Below are 22,313 nucleotides of genomic sequence, written 5' to 3'. Positions count from 1 at the left end.
GATTGACATTCAAGAAACTCTATACTAAATTTTGGCTTAAATTGAAATGGTTATTCATTGGAAGAAAGTAATCCCAGTATTCTGGAGACTGAGGCAGGAGGATCACAGGTTCCAGACCCAGTGTGGGCTATACAGAAAGAACCCCACCTCAAAAAGCCAACTCCAGACAACATTGGAAGGTGTGTTAGTTACTTTTCTCATCACTGTGACAGACGCACGTGACAAGAGCACTGGCTCAACATCAGAGGGGTCAGTCTATCAAGGAAGGGAAGTCATGGCAGCAGGGACACAAGGCACCTGGTCCCATTGCATTCACAGCTGGAAAGAAGAGAGAGATGGATGCTAGTACCCAGCTTGGGGAAGAAAGAGGGATGCTGGTACCCAGCTTGGGGAAGAAAGAGGGATGCTGGTACCCAGCTTGGGGAAGAAAGAGGGATGCTGGTACCCAGCTTGGGGAAGAAAGAGGGATGTTTACCATCTCCTTTTGATGCAGTCTAGCAGTTAGACTCCTTCCCACCTCAATTAACCTACTCTAGAAAATTCCTTCCACATATGCCCGGATATTTCCTCCAAGGTGATTCTAGAACCTGTCAAGCTGTCAATCACTATTAATCATCACCTTGGAATGACCTTGGGGGAAAGTTCCAGCATGTAGGGAAAAAAAAATCTAATACAGGATTTGTGTAGTGTCCTTTTCTCTCTGCTTTGGGACTGAGTATTGTCATTACATAACATAGCGATTCTTGGCTGGGGTTCCCGTTTAGCCTTTTTATATTGAACATTTATCAAAAACTTATTTCAATTAACAGGGCAAGCCCCTGTTGGTTTTTGTCCTCTGTGGTTCTGACCGAAGGTGTAATCAATCATGGAGGCCTCATATCTCAGTTTATGTGGCTAATAGTGTCCCTGCCAAGATGCAAACTCTCCTGCACTGGGCCAAGACCTCCTGTGGGCTTCTCTTTGCACACTCCAGATGTGAGTTTGATTGTAAGCCACGCAGGAACAGTTTCCCATGAGCTACCTGAATGCCGAATCTCTCAGCATCACCTCTGTCTTGGTTTGTCCCAGTGTGAGATGGCAATGCTTCCGAATACTGCTGACCTAATGGAGGGAAAGCCCTCTACAGATGCGCCAAAGAAAAGGGTGGCCAGCCAAGTCCTGGGGAAATAGCCCTGGCCCCAGCTTAGCCCTCTCTATATAGATGCGTTTTAACTGCAAGGGTTCACTGCACCATCTGCCTGACCTTAAGAATGCCTGCAGAGTCCAGAGCTAGAGGCTTCACTATGGATGAATGGAGAAGCCCCTGGCCAGAAGAACACAGTCTCACACATCTTACCCAGCTGCCAGTTGAGAGGGGCTGAGTGCATCCCTCCAGGCAAGAGTCTTGCTTGCTGAGAGTTTCCATGCCTCCCAGCAGATCTGGTGGTAGATAGAGTGGCGTTTGTGAAACTCTGTGAGCGGATAGAAAAGACCTCAGAAATCTGGTTGACTAGCCTTGTTTTTTAAAAAAAAAAAAAAAAAAAGAAAGAAACTCTCTAATCCTAATCCGGTTAGAATGTGAAATGTTGTCCACAGGCTCATGGTATTGAATGCCTGGCCCTCAGCTGGTGGCAATCTTTTGGGGACGGTGTGGGACCTTGCGGATGTGGAGGCCTCTCCTGTCTTAGTAGATTGCTAGTGGGTAGACCTTAGAGTTATATCCACTCTGACTCCAGCCTACTTTCTCTGTCTCTTGGTTGGTCAATATAGAAGGAGCCTCCCTCCCACAGCCACGCCTCTCCCATCATGATGGTCTAAGACACTCTCACTGTGAGCAATATAAGCCTCCCTCCCTTCAGCTGCTTCCTATAGATGTTATGTCGCAAGGCAAGACAAACAACTTACACTCTTCTCCAACCCTTGGCAAGGGTTTAATGGAGTCCATCTGAAAAGATCTGAAGCCACTTGGGTGGCTGAGAAAAGTAGACCTTTGTGAGTTCCAGGACAGCTTGGTCTACATAGTGAGTTCCACGACAGCTGGAATTCCGTTAAAAAAAAAAAAAAAAAAGACCCTGTCTCAATGAGTAAAAAATAATCTTATCAGAGTTTTGCCCTCACTGTGTGAACTGAGACTAGAAAAGTGTAACAGGTTAGGGTTGTTAGGGTAGGCCCCATGACATATGACTGATCCCCTTCATGTGAGGACACAGAGACAGAGCAGAAGGAAGCCGATGTGGGCACACACAAGAACATTGCCTGTGATCCCTCCAGAGGTGTGCCAAGGAATAGCGAAGATGACCAACAAAACCCTAGACACTGAGGAAGAAGCTACGAGGATGATCTGGGATGTCTGTTTCCACACAGAGACAACAAATCTCTGTCATCTGAGCCCTCAATCTGTGGTCCTTCATTGTAGCAAGTGCCCCATTCAGGAGATGAGTTCCCCCGGCCCCGTCATGGGGGGGGGATTCCAAAAGGACAAACGGCAGGTGTCAGGATGACAGTCCACCGTGCCTCTGCTTCTCCTAAGAGAAAGCGGAAAACACACTGTGTCTGGGCACTGAACCTATCCCAGCACTCGAGAAGCAGAGACGAGCAGATCTCTGTAAGTTCCAGCCAGCCTGATCTACATAGAGACAGCCAAGGCTGCACGGTGAGAACCTGTCTAAAACAAAATACAACCTTGAAGTATGGACCCAGAGAGGTAGCGGCTTCCAGGAAACAGGAATGCGTAGGCAGCCTTTCACTCCCCAGAGGGAACTTTCACCCTGTTGAGTGGTCATGTTCGTGTTTGAGCTCATTTTCCTGCACAGTTTTGACTACAGGATTAAGGATAGCCAGATGGGCCAGCAGATGCCTACCTTTCTTCTACCAGCCTTGGAGAGAGCTGAGTGAACTTCATGATAGCCTTTCTCGGGCTGTTTGGGTTTCCTGTCTGTGTCACTCTGTGACATACCCAAGCATCAGTCACTTTCTGTGTTCCATGCTGAAAACGGCAATTTACAGCCTAAGCCTCGCAACGACACCGCAGGGGAGTTACTCACAAACACCATTCCACCGCGCAGCTCTCTTCTGACTGTGTGGAATTTCAGATGAAATAGTCTGTCTTCCTGAGGTAAGGGTTGTATCTCTCTCCATCCAGACTGCTATAACTGTGCATGGCGTGGCTTTGAAACTGTTACCGTTTCTTTCTCGATTATGGAGGCTGGAAAAGTTAAGGCTCTAGCAGACTTATCCTGGGGAGACAAAAACAAACATCTCCTCACCCGGGATGGAGTGCTGGTGACAGATCAAAGAAAGGTCCACCCAAATCTCTCAGTTGGCTGGGGCTACTTGGGGAATGTGTGTGAGGAGTTACTTAGAGGGTGATTCAAAGATTTGGCAAAGCTTGCATTGCCAAAAAGCCCATCCCCGCATGGGTGTTCGTACTGAAGCTGCATTTGTAGCTTCCTGCACAACTGCTATCGGCTGCATTGGTGGGGAAGGTGCCCCTGTGCAACAACTCTTTCTGCTTCAGAACCTTGTAACTTTCTAAATTCCCTGAGCCCTGCCAGTTCCTTGCGTTTCCTGAGTTCTGCATGTTGTCTGGACTTCCTCCTCCTGGAGGGAGTGTTTCAATCCAGAGGAAATGGCTACACAGAGGTCCAGCCCCTGGTACCAGATGGTGCCTTCTTGTCATCATAGCAGAAGGAACCCAGGAGCTCTCCAGGATCCCTAGCCTGCTTTTTCCTGTGGTTAAGTGTCATCAAAGCATGGGGTGGGGAGGGACAGTGGGCAAGAAGGGCTGAGCACCTGGGCGAAGGAATGGGGGGCAATATTAGACAGGTGGCTGATCATTTCTAGGTTCCAGGTTCCTCGTCTGCTTCTATCTAGTAGCAGTGGCTACACCATGGGAGATCTGAAAAGTGAGGTGCCCAGACCCTCCCTCCCAAGTCCAGTTAGAGTCAAGCTCCGGGACTTGAACTTGCTGGGCCTGCACCCCTTCCCTGGAGGTTTCTGTCACGTTCTTGAGATCCTGAGAAGGTTCTGAATGCTCTGGCTTCTGGTTCCTACGGGAGGTCGTGGGTTGTAACTGGACAACTCCAATCTCTGCCTCTGTCCCCAAATGACTGTCTCTTTCAAGGACACTTGTCATTAGATCTAGGGCCCATCCATTTAAGCCAGGATGATCTCATCTGAAGTTTAATTACATCTGCAAAGACCTTGGTGTCCAATCACATTGGGCCCAGTTTCCAGGGACGAAGGCAGGCACTCAACAAATCCTTTGGGGAATCGCCAGGCTACTGCACAAAACTTTCAGTGTATTGGACTCCAGCAGTCAGAAGGCTGAGGCAGGAGGATTGCCACAAGTTCTAGGACAGCTGGGGCTACAGAATGAAACCCTGTCTCAAAAATAATAATCATAAACAAAAGCAACAGCTTCTTGGTCACACCTCAGCAAAGCATCAGATCCTTTTGTCAAAGGCTAACAACCTAGCTCACTTTTAATGCCAGCACATGGGAGGCAGAGGCAGGCGGATCTCTGAGTTTGGAGCCAGCCTGGTCTACATGTGACTGCAAGCACGTGCGTGCGCACACGCACACACACAAACACACACACACACACACAAGCACCCTTTTCTTGCTCATTGCTACCCAGACACATTCATCTGATGATTGCATCTGATCCGGAGTTTGGATTAAAGGTGTCTTTCTGCAAACCTCGCTCCTGTACCTCCCTCCAACATTTGAATGTGAATCTCTAATTATAGGCAGAGTTTGAGATTTACTTGATGAAATTATCAGCTGTGGATATGACACCAGTCTCGGGGCAGGGGAACATACTGTTCCCATACAAAGCCCAATTGTTAATTGCTTCTTCAGCATTGAGCTGTGTAAAAGCCAAACACCCTTTGGGTGTTTAATTTTAAAAGTGAATGTGGCAGAGAGAACAGTGGACTGTCCTGAAGGACCTGTGATCCGCAGGTGAAATATCTGATATTTCTCAAGTCTTGTGGCTTTATCTAGCAAGTTGGGGGCATGAAACCCAATTTTCACTGTCCGCTTAAAAGATTCAAATTTTGGCTTGATGAGGTGGCTCAGCCTGCAGAGTCACCTGCTGCCCAGCCTACTGACCTGAGTGTGATGTCCAGAACCATGTGGGGGGCGGGGAAGACCTGACCCCTGTGTTGTCCTCTGACTTCCACGTGTGTACCGTGGTGCACACGTGTACGCACACATTAAAGAAAATTTAAATGTAAATTCGTACAGCTTTTGCAGAACTTCCCTTCTAGCTCTGGTAAACATAACTTCTCATTCACCCAGCCTCTCCCACAACTTTACTTCACAGTAGCCTGCTATAACTTTAATTTAGTTTTATCTTTACTTATTTTATTGGGGGGGCAGTTTTTATGACAGGATTTCTTTGCATAGCCTTGGCTGTCCTGGAACTCACTCTCTAGGCCAGGCTGGCCAAACTTAGGGATCCTCCTGTGTCTGCTTCCCAGAGTGCTGGGATTAAAGGTGTTCGCCACCAGCGCCCGGCAACATAGTTTTAAATATGTGTTGTGCCATCAAGAACTGGTTTCTCTTCCGGAGGACCTGGGTTCAATTCCCACCACCCACCCACATGGCAGCTCACAACTGTCTGCAACTCCAGTTCCAGGGCACCTGACACCCTCACACAGACACGTATGCAAAACACCAATGCATATAAAATAAAAACATTTAAAACTTCTTTCTTAATGTCTTCCACCATGGATGCCATTACATGAACAGTTTATAATCCCAGAAAGTTAAGGCATCTTTGAAATGCATTGGTAGAAACATCAGGTAGGTGGGTTACATCGAAACAGGGAATTTCTACTACAGGCCTCAGATGCTATCCAAAAACACCCTTAAATTTGGGTTGAAGGGAACAAGTGGTCAGCTAGAAATACATCCCAAAGGCTTCAGATGATAGTAAGGGGATGTCAGGTTAGATACAGAAGCATGCAGTGAATATCTACCAAGGATGCTGGAGATAGTGCCAAGGTGATCGTGGATGCCATTCTGATACTCAGTGGTCGTAAAGTTCCCGTCAGTGAACCAGCCTTGCAGAATCTTGAGGTCACAGCTTCCACTCTAAAGGCTGAGTGTGGGAATTGACCCCAGAGGCTGTCTGTGTTTTCTGGGGAAGTATGGATGTATGATGGAGTTCAAGGGCAGCCTGAGAACCCTTGTCAGAGGCATCCCTAGGTGGCCTTGCAGAACCTCAACCACATCTGAGTTGTCATCATCTGAGGTACAAAGGCTGGGCTGCCACCGCTCCGGCTTCTGGGTTCATGTCTCCCCCTGGCTGCCTCTGTGTGTGTGTGTTTTTTTTTTTTTCATATGTGGGGATGCGCAGGTCAAAAGAAAATCTTGTATGTTGCTTTGAGACAGCTGATCTATAAGTTTTCCGATATCTCCGTCTCTGTTTCCCATCACAGCTGGACTTGCAGGTTTCTGTGAGAGTCCTGGGATGGTTTACTAGCTACACCATCTATTACCCACCCCACCTCCCCGCCTTAGCTCCCAGGTCTCTGTGGGGGAGGAGAAGTCATCATTTCTTGCTCCATCTTGCAGCTTGTACCGTGTGTGAGGTTCTTTGCCATTCTAGGGTGCTACACCCCACTCATGGGATCAGGATCCCAGGACAAGTGGCCAGACCCAAGACTGCACATCGAGTTCCTGAGAACCTGCAATGCTTCCTTATGTTCCTGAAAATTATGTATTTTTAAACATAGCTGGGTAGTGGTAGCACACCCCTTTTTAGTCCCAGCACGCGGGAGGCAGAGGCAGGCAGATCTGTGTGAGTTTGAGGCCAGCCTAGTCTACAGAGTGAGTGCCAGTGCAGCCAGGCCTGTTACACTGTAAAACTCTGTCTTGAAAAACCAAAAGTAAATAAATAGATAAATAAATAAATAAAACATCGTCGTGGTAGCTCATGTCTCTTTCCCTAGCACTTAGCAGAGAGAAGCAGGATGATCAGGAGGGACTCAAAACCAGCCCTAATGGTGTAGAGTCTGAAGCCAGCCTGGACTATAGGAGACCCTGTCTCAAACAATAAGCAAAGAAAAAACCAAAATTAATTTTCCTTCTCCCAGACAGGCCTCTCACTCTGTAGCCTTGGCTGGCCTGCAATGTGATGTAGACCAGGCTGGCCTCAAACTCACAGAGCTCTGCCTCCAGAGTGCTGGGATTAAAGACGTGAGTCACCATGCCCAACTTAAATATAATTTCTCTTTTAAAGAATAAGAAAAAAAATGCAGTTTCATAAGTCTAGTTTTTAATGACAATGTTTGACACTTAAATGTTTATACTTAATGTTAGTAAAGAACCAAGCCAACTGTGTTATAGTCTCCCATTTCTAAAATTGGAGTACATATAATGCACGTGTGTGAAGCAAGGACTCTATTATCCCTGAGGGACACCCTCAGCCCTCGATCTCTTACGTAGTGTGTAATCTCATGGTTTTTGTATAGCCACAAGGCTATGTAGCTGCCATCACTATTCCCAGCGTGTTTTCCTTTTCTTTGTTTTTTTAAATCTGCGTGTGTGTGTGTGTGTGTGTGTACCACACACATGTGTGTGACTACATCTACATATGTGCATGTGTGTGTGCGCACACACATGTGTGCGACTATGTCTGTGTGTGTGTGAGTGTGTGTGTATGCATGCGTGTGTGACTATGTCTGTGTGTGTGAGTGTGTGTGTATGCATGCGTGTGTGTGACTATGTCTGCGTGTGTGTATGCATGCGTGTGTGTGACTATGTCTGTGTGTGTGTGAGTGTCTATGTATGCATGCGTGTGTGACTATGTCTGTGTGTGTGCATGTGTGTGCGTGTGCGCATGCATGTGTGTGACTATGTCTGCGTGTGTGCCATGTATGTGTGTGTAAGTGTGCGTGAACATGGAGGTCAGTGGACAGCTTCCCAGAGGCCGTTGTCTCTCCCCCCCCATGAGGCAGGGTCTCTTGATTCTCCTCTGCACGACGTAGCCCAGGCTACTCCTCCTATCTCTACCTCCCTCCCATCTTCCCATAGGCATGCTGGGTTTGCAGATGTTCACCACCACATCTGGCTTTTTATGTGGGTTCCAGGAATGGAACTTGGGCGCTCAGGCTGCATGGCAAGTGTTTGCCTGCTGAGACATCTGCCCAGCCTCTCCTGCGTGTTTCCCCTCTCTTCTCGTCACCAGTGCCCCTTATTAGTGATCCCACAATCTTCCCTCACTCCAGTCCCTAGTCGCCATTCACCTCCTTTTTGTCTGTGTAGATTTTGCCCATTCTGGACTTTTGTTGTTGTTGTATGGGTTTTGGTTTTTTGGGGTTTTTTTTTTTTTGTTTTGTTTTGTTTGTTTTTTTTGAGGCAGGGTTTCTCTGTGTAGCTCTGTAGAACAGGCTGGCCTCGAACTCACAGAGATCCTCCTGCTTCTGCCACCCTGGAGCTGGTATTAAAGGCGGTGCACCACCATGAGGCCATTTCATAAAGATATCTTTTTTTTTTTTTTTTTTTTTTTGAGACAAAGAGCAGGTAGCCCAAGCTGCCTCAGACTCGGTATGTATCTGAGATGATCTTGAAGTTGTGATCCTCCTGCCGAGAGGGGGGACTACAGACCTGTGCTCTCACAGCTCTAAAGTCTTAACATACCAGTTCATTCTGTGTATCTTTTCTAGGATCCTAAACACTTCAAGTCTGAGAAGACAGGCCGGGGACAGCTAAGAGAGGGCTGGCGAGATAGCCATCAGCCCATCATGTGCTCCTACAAGCTAGTGACCGTCAAGTTCGAGGTGTGGGGCCTTCAGACCCGCGTGGAGCAATTTGTGCACAAGGTGAGTGATCAGCCCCGTCCCTGGGATTCAGACAAGGTCACTGCATCATTGCTAAGCTGAACCCGTAGCAGGTACCTATATCTACAAAATGCTTTTTAGGTGAAAATGCATTTTCCCATAGGTGTAATTTCTTCCCACTGCTCAGGGTAGCAGTTGTAATATGTCACCTCTCATTCTGTGACCTCCGAATCTAGTGGATGAGTATATTTGGGAAGTGGGCCTCGCAGAATGTTGGGCTCGCTCTGGCAATCAGGCTAATCTACCTCTAGGTGGGGGCACTTGGCAAGAACCCAGAAGGCTTATCTCTGGGCACAGCTGCCAGGGATAATTGTCCCTTGGAAGAACTTGCATACGTAGGCACCAAAAGTAGAAGAGCCCCCAAGAGACAGAACACGAGCTCCGAGGGGGCCCATTAGGAGGCAACACCTCAGCGCTCTGCTCACTTCCTTGTTCCGGTACTAAAGAATGGTGAACAAGCTCAGAGCACAGATTTTTAACCTGGTACTCACTTTGGAAAACAGATTAACTTTGGTGCCGGGACCGACTTGATGATGACACAAGTTTTCTCGGGGTCTCAAATACGACTGTTCTCCACGTGACTCTAAAATAATGGGACATGAGATGCTGAGCTGTGCTCTGTGTAACTGCTTTCATTTACATACGGGTAAATAATCAGGCCAGCGAAATGGCTCCGTGGTAAAGGCACTCGCTGCCAAGCCTGACAACCTGAGCTCAGTCTTCACACAATAGAAGAGAGACCAGATGCCTGCAAGTTATCCTCTGACTGCCACACATGTGTAGAGGCTTGTGTGAGCATGTGTACACATAACAATGAATACATGTTATAAATGTTAAACAGCTGGGCAATGGTGGCACACGCCTTTAATGCCAGCACTCAGGAGGCAAAGGCAGGTGGATCTCTGACTTGGAGGCCTGCCTGATCTACAGAGAAAGTTCCAGGACAGTCAGGGCTAGACAGAAAAACTTCCTTGAAAAAGACCAAACAGGGCTAGAGAGATGGCTCGGCCGTTAAAGGCTAGGCTTGCAACCAAAAATATAGGAGAAAGACAAAATGAATAAATAAAATATATTACATATACATAAGGGATTCCCAAAGCCACAGAGGCTGGGTTGTGGCCCTATTGACAGCTACTTGCCTAGTGTGCGCATGTAGCCCTGTATTACATCTTCACTACTGCATAAACCAGGCCTAGTGATGCCCAGCTGTAATCCCGGCACTCTGGAGTTGGAAGCAGGGAGATCTGAAGTTCAAATTCATCCTCAGTTGCATAGTGAGTTCAAGGCCATCCTGGGCTACAGGATGTCTATAAAACCCTGACACACACATATACACACACGAACAAAATATTTCGAGCTTTTTTTTCCTATGTATTTTAGAAAAATTGGCTCTCTGTTTCTCTGCTAATACCTAACAAAGAATAGCTTTCCAGAATTCCTTTCTCAACACCGCTGATTTTCCTTCAGGCACTGAGTTTTTCTTACCTAACTGAACCTGTCTGCAGACTGGGGTCACTTGACAATAGCAACATGGATACATGTTCTTGTGTTTTGAGATGGAGATCTCACTATACTGCTGAGGCTGGCCTAAAGCTCCTCCTGCTCCAGTCTCCCCCAGGAGCTGGGATTTACAGGTGTGCATCTTGCCGCTTCTAGCTAGAAAGTTTCATTCTTGAAGTTAGAACTGAGAATACTCCCATTCCCTCACCACCCAGGCAGTCTCTGGGATGGATGGTCTTATGGTTTTCTTACCTGAAAAGCATGTAGTTCTTTGTTGGGCTTCCATACACATCCCACCAACCAGAAGAGGGAACAGAGTGAGGTATAGAGTGGCCAAGTTCACAGACTGCCCTAGTTAACATTTCTCTTGATGTGATAAAATAGTGTGACAAAAGGAAACCTGGACCAGAAAGGGTTGATTTTTTAGCTTACAATTCCAACTGCCTTCCATCATTGTGGGGAAGTCACAGCAGCATGAATGTGAAGCAGCTACTTAGATCACAGCCACAGTCAAGAGCTGAGAGAAATTAATGCATGCATGACTACTGTTCAGCTCACTTTCTCTGCTCTTACACAGTTCAGAACATAAACCTAAGGAATGGTGCCACCCATGATGGACAGAACTACCCAGCAGTTAAAGCAGTTAATAAAAATCCTTCATGCCAGACATGGTGGTGTAACCCCTTTAACTGCAGTACTTGGAAGGCAGAGACAGGCATATATCTCTGTGAGTTTAAGCCCAGCCTTGTCTATGTAGCACATTGCAGGCCAGGTAGGGCTACATAGCGAGACCCTGTCTCAATAAAAAGAAAAAGAAAAACCCTTCCCAGACAAGCCCATAGGTCACCCTGATCTGGGCAGTTCCTCATTGGGGCTCCCTTCCCAGGTGACTCTAGACTGTGTTGAGTGGACAATTATAATTGACCGTCACAGAGCCCTCTTGTTTCTGTGTCCTGACCTTGGTTATTGATCAGGAAGACAAATGCAGAGTAAATATGTTTCAGCCTAAATTCCGTTCCATGTCTGCACGGTCCCCTCATTCTTACTTACAATCTCTTCCTGCCTCTCTTCCCCTCTCCCTGCCTCTCTCATTCTCCTCTTGCTTTTGTCTTTCTTTCTTTCTTTCTTTTTTTTTAGATTTATGTTTTTGCCTCTATTTATGCATCACGGGCATGCCTGTTGTCCACGAAGGTCAGGAGAGGGTATTGTATGCCATATGAGTGCTGGGGATCCAACCCAGCTCCTAAGCAAGATCAGCAAGTGCTCTTAACCACTGAGCCAACTCTCCAGCTCCCGTTTTTTAATTCTTTTGAAGGAGGTTCTCACTGTGTAGCCAAGGCTGGCCTCAAACTCAACCATGTAGCCAAGGCTGGCCTCAAGTGACCAAGAGCTGGAATTACAGGCGTATGCCACCACACCTGCCTCCTATGGTAGAGCTGGTTTTGTTTTTTTCGGTCTTCCCAAAATCATCTCCTTTAACTAGGAAATCATTGTTGTGGTCATGCATCTTATTTTCGCTCACAAAGCACATTTAAATTGCCCGGAGCGCGTTCCATTTATTTCCTTATGATGAGTCTGGCTGGTTCTGAGAACCCATCTCTTTAAAATACCTGTGAGAATGATGCTTTGGTCATGTATCCCTCCCCCTTGCCCAATTCCAAACTAAATGAAGTGTTATAACCCCCTACCCCCAACACACCTGCTCTGCTAATGAGGGAGTGTTTACCCGGACTGAAGGGGGGTGGGGTCTCTAAACACCTTTGTTTTTTAAGAATCTATTCACAGTATTGGGGGGGGTATTCAAAAGCCAGCCATTAACACATTATTGAAGCCTTGTTGCCAGCCACAGCTGTGTTGTGCTTAATATGATAGGGTGGATTTACAAGTGCCTTTATGCTGTTCTTTTGATTTCCATGAATTTGACACAGTCAGCACTCAAGTGTGTATGGCCGCATGGTATTTCTTAGATTCATTACATGTCTCCACTTCCAAATCATAAAAGGACCTCACCAGATACCCAGAGGCCTAGAGGAATAAACACTTCATTAGAAACGCTTCTCTTGTTTCTGCAAATCCACCCAATTAAAACCCTTTGCTTATCGAAACACACTTCAAGCTTCTGTGAGAGGTTTTTGACAGTCACTGGATTTGTTTGGCAAAAAGAAAAGGAGGCATGCTAGAGGCAGTCTGTGAGTTTCCAAGAAATGTAATAAGGAATATTTATGGGCCGAGGAGAAGGCTCGAGAAGTAAAGTGTTTGCTGCTTGAGATTCGACAGCACCAACATAATGCTAGGTCTAGGTGTGGCAATGTATATGTAAATGTGACACACTAACACAGGCGCAGGCTGGGGCCGGGTTAAGGGGACAGTCAGAGGCTCATTATTCAGTCAGCCCAGCCAGTTGGTGGTTTCCAGGCTCAATGAGAAACCCTGTCTCGAAAAATAAGATGAAGCCTGGCACAGCTCAGTGGGTAAGGCACTTAGCACCCAGCCTGCTGACATGAATTCAGTCCTCAGAGTCCATATGGGAGAAAGAGAGAAGCAGCTTCTGCAAGATGTCCTCCAACACTCACACATGTGCCATCACACACATATGCACTCACACGCACACTCAAACACACACACACATAGTTAATATTTTAAAAAAAAAAAAAAAAAGTTTAAATAAAGGGCTGGAGAGATGGCTCAACGCTTAAGAGCACTGACTGCTCTTCTGGAGGTCCTGAGTTCAATTCCCAGCACCCACATGTGGCTCACAACCATCAGCAATGAGATCTGGTGCCCTCTTCTGGCCTGTGGGGATACATGGAGGCAGTATTCATAATAAATAAATCTAAAAAAAAAAAAAAAAAAAAAAAAAAACGTTTGGATAAATCATAGCAATAAAAGGCTCTTCCAACATCAGCCCTCAGCCCTTTACATGTGTACACTCTGGCGAGAGCTCTCATACACAAGCATATTTATACAGAATAAAATATATATTTTTTTCCTTTAGCCTTCCATCCCAATTTCCCCATAAGAAACAATTGCAGGCTATGCGGATACAAGAACCTGAGTTCAGACCTTGAAAGAACAATACTCAAGTTCGTAAGGAAAAACCGTCAGTTTCTTAATCCTCTGTCCATATGTGCTAGCAACCAAAGGCTGGCATGCACAGGCGAGGTATCTGCTCTTGCCTTTTGGTAAGCCTGTGAGAGTGCCATGGCATGCTATGGAGGTCAGAGGACATGCGTTGGTCCCAGGGAGGGAGCTTAGATAGTCAGGGTACACAGTGAGCGCCTGACCTGCTGAGCTATCTCAAGAGCCCTAGTGCTTGCTCTTGGCCAGCCCTCTTCCATCCCTGGTGTACATGCATGGCTCCGTCTTGTGAGTCAGGCTGAAGGTGTGTATAAACTTCTGATGGCTTCCGGATGCTCACTCAGCAATAGCTGGGATGACTAGGCCAGTCACCCTGAGATTTAACTAGTACAGAGCCTACATTTCCTACCAAGGAGGGCAGAGGTCTTGATGGAGATGAATGCTTTTCTGAATAGCAAAGATCATTGTCTTAGTGACTTTTCTATTGCTGCGAAGGCACACCATAACCAAGGCATCTTATAAAAGACTGTGTTTGGGGCTCAGAGGATAAGAACACTGCCTGCTCTTCCAGAGGTCCTGAGTTCAATGCCCAGCACCCACACGGTGGCTCACAACCATCTATAATGAGATCTGGTGCTCCCTTGTGGCATGCAGGCAGAACACAGTATGCATAATATATAAATAAATAAATTGGTAGGTGTGTTTAGTTGGAGGCTTGCTAACAGTCTCAGAGGGTGAGTCCGTGATCACCATGGCAAGGAGCATGGCAGCAGATAAGCAGGCATGGTACTGGAGCAGTAGAAGAGAGTTTACATCTCATCCATAAGTTGGAGCCAGAAAGAACTAACTGGAAGGGTGTAGGTCCTTGAAACCTGAAAGCCCACCCGCAGTGATGCACCTCCGCTACCAAGGCCACACCTCCTAATCCTTCCCAAACAGTTCTACCAACTGGGGACCAAGGATTCCAGCCTGTGAGCCTATGGGGTCATTCTCATTCAAACCACACAGTGACCCCATTCTCTCTTCTCTGATGGAGTGTCCCCTGCATCCACATCCCACCTTTGTTCCTCTGGGTTGCTCTCGGCCAGAGCTGGGGTGTTGGGTGTCAGCAAACTTTACTTTGTTCTGTTTGGCATTGAGCAATGAGTGCGTATGACCAAAACATCACTCTCACAATATGTGAGACACAAGACAGGTAAATATCCTTGTAGGCTTGCTTGGTTTTCATATAATAAAAAGGAAAAAAAAAAAAAAAAAACTAGTGATACAGGCCTGAGGAAATGGCTCAGTGGTTCAGAGCACTGGCTGCTCCTCCAAAGGAGCAAGATTTGGTTCCCAGCACTCACGTGATGGCCTACAACTATCTGTGACTCCAGCCCCAAGAGCCTGACACCCTCTTTAGACTTCCTCAGACACTGTATGCATGTGGTACACACACATTCATGCTTGCAAGACACCCATATACATAAAAACAAGTAGATAGATCTTTAAGAAAGAGATGACCTAGGTCGTGGTAGAGCACACCTTTAATCGCAGCACTCAGGAGGCAGAGGCAAGTAGATCTCTGTGAGTTCAAGGCCAGCCTGATCTGTAGAGTGAGTTCCAGGACAGCTAGGGCTGTTGCACAGAGAAACCCTGTTTCAAAATGATAGATAAATAAATAAATAAATAAATAAATAAATAAATAAATAAATAAATAAATGGGAGACAGAAATGAAATAAGAAAGCTGGGCTAAACTATTTCATATTGTTTTACTTTATTGCTATTATTTGGAGTCTATCTGTCTAAGTATGGAAGAGAGGTCTTCGTGCACGCACTGTGTCTTCATCTCTCTCCTCTCTGCCTTTACCTCTAAAGCTTTTTTAAATTTCTCTTAATTACTTTACTATATTTTGTTTGTTTATTTAGCGGGGGGGGGGGGCATTGACTGCCATGTCGCTTAAGGAGGTCAGAGGACAACTTTCAGGAATCTGTACTCTCCCACCACCATTTCTACCAGTCGAGACCCAGGGACTGAACTCAGATGGACAGGCTTGGCAGGAGGTGCCTCTACCCTCAGACATGTCTCGATGACCCCAGCTTATGTCTTGAGACAGGCTCTCTCACTAAACTTGGGGTTCTCTGACAGACCAGACTGGCTGGCCAGCTGGTTATCCCCCAATTCCACTCTGCGCATCACTCCCCAGTTTACAGGCATACATAACACATCTAATTTTTCCATGGGTGCTCAAGATACAAACTCAGGTCCTCATGCTCAAGAAGCCAGCCCTTTACCCGGTGAGCTGTGCCTCCAACCCCTCAGATAACCCTCAGACAACCTTGATCACATCTGGTGTTACTTCAACCTCCCTCTCTTCCTCTTCAGGTGGTCCGAGACATCCTGCTGATTGGACACAGACAGGCCTTTGCGTGGGTTGATGAGTGGTACGGTAAGTCAGATGGCCCAGAATAACTTGGAGAACGGTTTCATAACACGTTGACTCGGTTTTCGGTACACCCAGCTTCAAGTGTAACCTAGAAGGACAGCAAGAAAGGGCAGGCCGGTGCTTCCTGTATTGGAAATAGCTTTGTCTGGTGAGCCCAATAGAGATGCAATTGTAGAAGCTCGGTCTGAAATAACCACAGAACTATTGACCAAGTAGGACGTGGGCATGCTTGATGCTCATATCGTGTATACACGGGGCTCCATTGTTCTCTGTGGGATAAATTTCAAACCCATCCTAATTTATCCCAAACTTCAACATCATCTGCAGCACCTTAGTAACAGTCCCTGGATGCAGCAAACACTCAAACAGTCCCTCATCAGATACGTACAAGTTCTCTAAGATGTCAAGGACAGATGGAGGCTTAGGTACCTGGATGATCCTGTTGAAAGTATTGTTCTGGCTTTTTGGTTTTGGTTTTGTTCTTCTTTAATATCATACAAAGATTTTAAACAAGTTCTGCTCATTGTCATTAAATGAAAACAAGGTTTGCTTGGCACTGTGATGAATGGAACACCCTCCCTGGATGCTCAACACTGGTTGGATGGACCTGAGTCCTCTGCTTTCTCCGAATCAGTCATCAGGTGGCTTGTGTCCTTGGCTATAAATAGAAGCGAGCACGCCCAACCGGTGACTTAGGATAGAGCTGACTTTATGTGTCTATAGTCCTAAGTCACATTGTTTGTCCTGGGTGTATCCTAGGTTGTACTGTAGTCGTTTCTCGCCCTTATTCCTCCCGTGCCTAGAGTTTCTACAGCAGCAGCTGACCCCTCCCCAATCCATCTTTACGAGAAAGGCTGCATTGTACGAATGGGTAAGGGCCATGTTAGTCATTCATGCTGCCAGCTGGTGCTATGGACTCGGTTTGTTTAGTTTTTTTTTTTGCTTCCGTTTTCCCAGATCTGCACCTGCTGAAGAGTAAGTGCATCTCCCTGGTTTGTCCAAATACCCATCGCAGCTCAGATTACTGTGGCACACACACAGGATGTTTTTCATGTACTAGGCTGTTTGGAAGATATTCCCAGTCCTGTCTTTTATGAAACAAGGGGATGGAGAGGATTCTGGGATTATTTCCTACGGTCCTTAAATTCTTCTGGATATTTTTATTTTGTTGTTATTTGCTTGTTTGTTTACTGGGAAGCAAGTCTCAGAGGGACCACAGATCTTTTCCCAACACCTACCCAACATATACATATATAACACACACACAAAGAAAGGAAGAGGGAGGAAGGAAGGCAGGAAGGAAGGCAGGAAGGAAGGCAGGCAGGAAGGAAGGAAGGAAGGCAGGCAGGCAGGCAGATAGGAAGGAAGGAAGGCAGGAAGGAAGGCAGGCAGGAAGGAAGGAAGGCAGGAAGGCAGGCAGGCAGGAAGGAAGGAAGGCAGACAGGGAGGAAGGCAGGAAGGCAGGCAGGCAGGAAGGCAGACAGGAAGACAGGCAGGAAGGAAGGCAGGCAGGAAGGAAGGAAGGAAGGCAGGAAGGAAGGCAGACAGGGAGGAAGGCAGGAAGGAAAGCAGGCAGGCAGATAGGAAGGAAGGAAGGAAGGAAGGAAGGCAGGAAGGAAGGAAGGCAGACAGGGAGGAAGGCAGGCAGGCAGGAAGGAAGGCAGGAAGGCAGGCAGGCAGGAAGGCAGGCAGGCAGGAAGGCAGACAGGAAGACAGGCAGGAAGGAAGGCAGGCAGGAAGGAAGGAAGGAAGGCAGACAGGAAGGAAGGCAGGCAGCAGGTGAAGTAATGCCTTCTCTCTTGATGTGCTCTTGTCAGAGCTCATGGTTCCTTTGTTGCCAACTCATAGGAAATGTCACAAGGATAGTCATAGAGGACATAGTACAAGGCTAGGCCTGCACTAATTAGAAGTTTAACCAAAGGACAGGTACCTGGAGGACCTAGAATCTGCCGCCTTGATAACCAGGAGGGAAAAGTGTCAGCTGGTATCTCTAACACCTGGATGCTACTGAGGACTTTTCAGGAAAGACATTTTAAAAGGAGTGCTGGACTCTGCTCAAGGGGGCAAGACATTGCAAGCTTGGGGCCAGCAAGATGGCTCAGTGGATAAAGGCATCTGTCACCAAACTGGTGACCTGAGATCAATCCTCGGAGCCCACAGTAAAGGTGAAGGAAGAGAACTGATGTCACAAAGTTGTCCGCTAACTCCTACACAAACACTGTGATGCACATATCACACATATACAAACATCATAAAAACGTTTGGTTTTTTTTTTTTTTTTTTTATGAGAAAAGAGATTGACAACCAGCCAAAATGAGAGTGAGTATAAGGTAAAGGAATATGAAGGATGAACCCAGGTTCTTTTCCAGCTCAGCTAAGCCTGCAACAAGGAAGTGATGACTTGAGGGCATTTAATTAAGAGTGAGAGAGAGACTTGCCTAGCGTAAGCAAGGTTCCTTTAGAATTCTCAGGTTATTACAAGAGCCTGAAGCTAGAATAATGTATTAGATGAAACAGGGGCTCTCCAGTCCAGTCTGTAAGAATTCCTGCCTATTTACTTAGGATGAGCTGGAAGAAGGCATTTAACAACTCAAGGAGTCTATTGATCACAAAATCCTCTTCGCGGCTGAGTTGTGGTTGGAAGGCATAGGCTTTGGTGGGTGTAGACCATCAGGGCGCCTATCCACCCCAGAGCGGTCTCCACCCGCTGTGTCCACAGTCACAGTCCCAACCAAAACAAGCAGCAGCCTTGTCAGGCAGCAAGGGGTCTGAGAATCACGCCATCAATTTGGTGTAAACTCTTGCAGACCTCAGCAGCCCAGCTGAGCCGCTGGCCTGGAACACGGTGGCTCCTTCATTACCTGACACACAGACTCTCAGGAAATTAAATGAATAGAAATGAGCCCAGCCACAGAATGGCTCCTCAGCCACTTTACTGGCTCAAGGTCGTGCAGGGAACTGTGGCTCTTTCAGATAGATGGGTATGTTATTATCAAGGCGAAGCCCAAACCAGGATAACTGAGATAGCCCTTCAGTTAGGGTACCTAGGCTATTGTACATGCTGTGAGGCCTTCATTAGTAAACATGGACAAGATTCCCCTGGAGCCACTTCCAGTTCTGGTTCTTAAAGCGAGGTCCCTGGATCTGCAACCTCTGCATCTCCTGGGCCTTTGTTAAAGATGCATATTCTCAAGCCCCTAGCCCTCTATGGTTCCGGTAGGTGCCTCACCCCCTCCCCCAGGTGATTCTGAGCCGCTGGCTCACAGCCTGGGATGTAAGCCAGATTGGCTTGCAAGGACAGCTTAAAAAATTCATTCCAAATACAACAGACTCGGAGAGTCATAGCCGTCTTCAGGGCCAGCCGCTGAGCTCTGGTACCTCAGAAGAATTAGAAGAAGAAATAAGTACCCCTCCCCTTTTAAATGGATGTGTTAGGAAAGGGTCCTCCTTCTGGGCAGACTCAGCAAGTGCAATATGGATATCATTGGGGCTGGGTTTGGACGCCATTCACCTCCTGAGCAGTATGCGCGCTACACGCTGTCCACCCGTAAGCGCCATCCAGGACAGCCCCAGCTGCCTCACTGTCTCTTTCAAATCAGACTCCCCCATCTCCAGTGTTTAATTATGAGTAGAGAAAAAGACACCATCAAGGATGCTGATCTTTTCTCACCCAAGGAGTTGTTTCCACATCTCTTCTGAATTCCAGCATTCTTGGAAGTCACGAAACCGTTCCCCTAAGCAGATTTGATTCTGCTCGTGTTCATTGTGAAGGGCCAGCATGTCCATGTTGGAGGAGTTGAGTTTGCTTTCCAAAGCCCTGATTGGCCTTTATCCGTGAGCCTCGAGCCTCTCTGCGTGGCTAGCACACTAATCAGCTGAGCCACAGCGCATTTCAGGAGACGGGGTAAGAGGGGAGGTGGATAAAAATAGCCAGCCCGGCTTCACAAAAAGCACGGATCTGCGTCTCAGATCTGACAGAGAGACACACTGAAGATTGCCACAGGGACCCTGTGACGGAGGGGCCTCATGAGTGTCCTTGAAAACCTGACTCTTTCCCCCAAACAAGTATGTGGGAGGCTGAGTACTGACTGGTAGAGGAAACGGTCACTGGAAGTCATTTAGAAGTCAGCCAGAGTCCCTAGAGATGGCCTGACAAGGAGAGACACAAGCTCAGGTGAGGACACGCGAACACGAACTGAGTTCACCACAGCAGAGTCTGCCAGTTCGGCCTCAGCTTTCCTGCAGTCTGACCCTGAGCACATGCGTGTTTATGTTCATTTTTCTAGGAAGAGAGCTCGTAGCTTCTCACCACTTCCATTTCCGAAGGTGTCTGTAAAATCTTTTCCTGCCTACATCCCAACACACAACCCCCTTTTTAAAAAAAATGGGTATAGTGGCACAGTATCCGTGACTCCAGCACTTGGGGAGCAGAGGCAGGAGACTCACCACAAGTCTGAGTTTGGAGTCTCAGGGAGTTGCCAGCCAGCAAAAGCTCCATAGCAAGACCCTGTGTCAAAACAGAAGGAAAGAGAAGCTGGAGACATGGCTCGAGGACTAAAAGCGCTTACGGCTCCGAGGACCGGGGTTCAGTTCAGAACCTCCACGGTGCTTCATAGCCAACCTCAACTCCAGTTCCAGGGAATCTGATGCCCTCTTGACCTCTGTGGGCACCAAGCATGTGGTGCACAGACATATTTGCAGGCGAAGCATCCGCCCACATAAAACAGTTACATTTTATGAACAAAATCACAACTATCAATTGCCATTCTAGATCTTAGTGACCTGAATTACATGGGAAAGATGTGTACCAGGATTGGCTAATTTCAATACAGAGAAAGTAAAAGCATTAAGTTTTTGTAAAAAGCGTGTGTTGGGGGTGGGAGGTGGAGGCACGTGTTAGGTTATAGTTGTTCTAATTAGATTTTTTTTAGAAGTCCCCACTATGCCTATTGGTACATGCCCACAATCCCTGCACTTAAGAGGCTGAGACAGGATAATGAGTTCCAGGCTAGCCTGGGCTGCATAGTGAGTTCTAGGTTAGCCTAGGATATGTAACGAGACCCTGTCTCAAAAACAACAATAACAAAGAGAATTTCAAACTGAGTCTTGCAGATGGCCACCATTTTTCTGGAGCCAGAGCAGTGTCCAGTTCAAGTCATAAGTAGATCTCCCGAGACCCAAATACTTGTTTCAACTTTGATTTTGTCTCAGAACGATAAAATAATCATTTCTGTTTTGGCCTGGGAGCCTAGAAGTGGAGAGATAATATAGGCCAAGTAAGCCAGGGCCACGTGCAAAGGCAGCTAAGACTCTGCGTGAGTGTGTGTGTGTGTGTGTGTGTGTGTGTGTGTGTGTGTGTGTGGTGTGTGTGTGTGTGTGTGTGTGTGTGTGTGTGTGTATGTGTATGGTGTGATAACTTACCTACGATGTCCTAGAATCAACATCCATTGATTTCTTACCATGGCTATCTCCAGAGGCCAAAGGACTGCTCAGAGGAGTGATAAGGAATTAAACACTGTTCTCTTGTATTCAGTACTCTTTGGATTCGTGCATGGTGTGCAGTGCGTGTGAAGGTCAGGGGACAACTTTTAGAAGTTTGTTCCCTCCTTTCACCATGTGGGTCCTGGGATTTGGACTCTGGTCATCAGGCCTGCTGGCAAACAACTTTACCTGCTGAGCTAGCTCATCCTGGATTCATATTTTCATGTAACATAACCCTGGCAACATTTGAATCAATAAATAATAGTTCTTAAACATTCTATCCAGTGACTGGAGAAACAGTTCCGTGGTTAAGAGCATTTGCTGCTCTTGTAGAGAACTGGGTATCCAGTTCCCAGCATCCATGTCACGAGCACCAGGAACTCCTGGGATCCAAAGACCTCTTCTGGTCTCCACATGTGGTACCACATACCAAATAATGCCAAGTAGCAGATGCAGATGCAGACGGATCTCTGTAAGTTCAAAGCCAGCCTGGTCTACAGAGTGAGTTCCAGGACCGTGAAGGCTGTTACAATGGGAAGCCTGCTCTCAAATTCCCCCTGCACAAAAAGAAAGAAAGAAAGAAAAAAAAAACATAAAATGATTGAAGGGCTAGAAGACTCATATATAATTGGAGTCCATTTTACTCCATCAGGTGAGTCTTTAGATGATGACTGAGGAAGACAAAGAAACAAATCCCCTGGGACCAGAGCATCTTTGCTGATATCAAGATGGTGGCAGAGGGAACAACACCTCAGCAGAGTCACTTTGCACCAGAGCGGGTTTCATGTGCCCATAATCCCCGCCCTGGGGAGACAGAAACAGAAGGATCCCAGGGGCTCACTGCCCAGTCAGTCTAGCCAAATCAGCGAGCTCCGGGTTCAGTGAGGGTGGTTTTGAAAAATAAGATAGAGGAGCTGGAGCAATGGTTCTCACAGTTAAGAGTCCTGACTGCTCTTCCAGAGGACCAGGCTTTATCCTCAGCATCCATAAGACAAC

At 47.0% G+C, this 22,313-nt stretch overlaps 1 protein-coding gene across 1 annotated transcript in view; it reads left to right on the top strand.

The window, feature by feature from the left end:
* Pitpnc1 (phosphatidylinositol transfer protein cytoplasmic 1) overlaps nucleotides 1-22,313 on the top strand; it is a 252,775-nt gene that overhangs the window by 221,311 nt on the left and 9,151 nt on the right. The window contains exons 7-8 of the mRNA XM_051179490.1: nucleotides 8,658-8,813; nucleotides 15,776-15,839. Of these exons, the coding sequence (XP_051035447.1) occupies nucleotides 8,658-8,813; nucleotides 15,776-15,839 (220 nt within the window). The remainder of the gene's footprint in view (nucleotides 1-8,657; nucleotides 8,814-15,775; nucleotides 15,840-22,313) is intronic.

This window comes from Phodopus roborovskii, unplaced genomic scaffold, assembly GCF_943737965.1.
Source record: "Phodopus roborovskii unplaced genomic scaffold, PHOROB, whole genome shotgun sequence".
In the NCBI taxonomy this organism is placed as follows: domain Eukaryota; kingdom Metazoa; phylum Chordata; class Mammalia; order Rodentia; family Cricetidae; genus Phodopus; species Phodopus roborovskii.
This window is presented reverse-complemented; position numbering and strand designations above follow the sequence as displayed.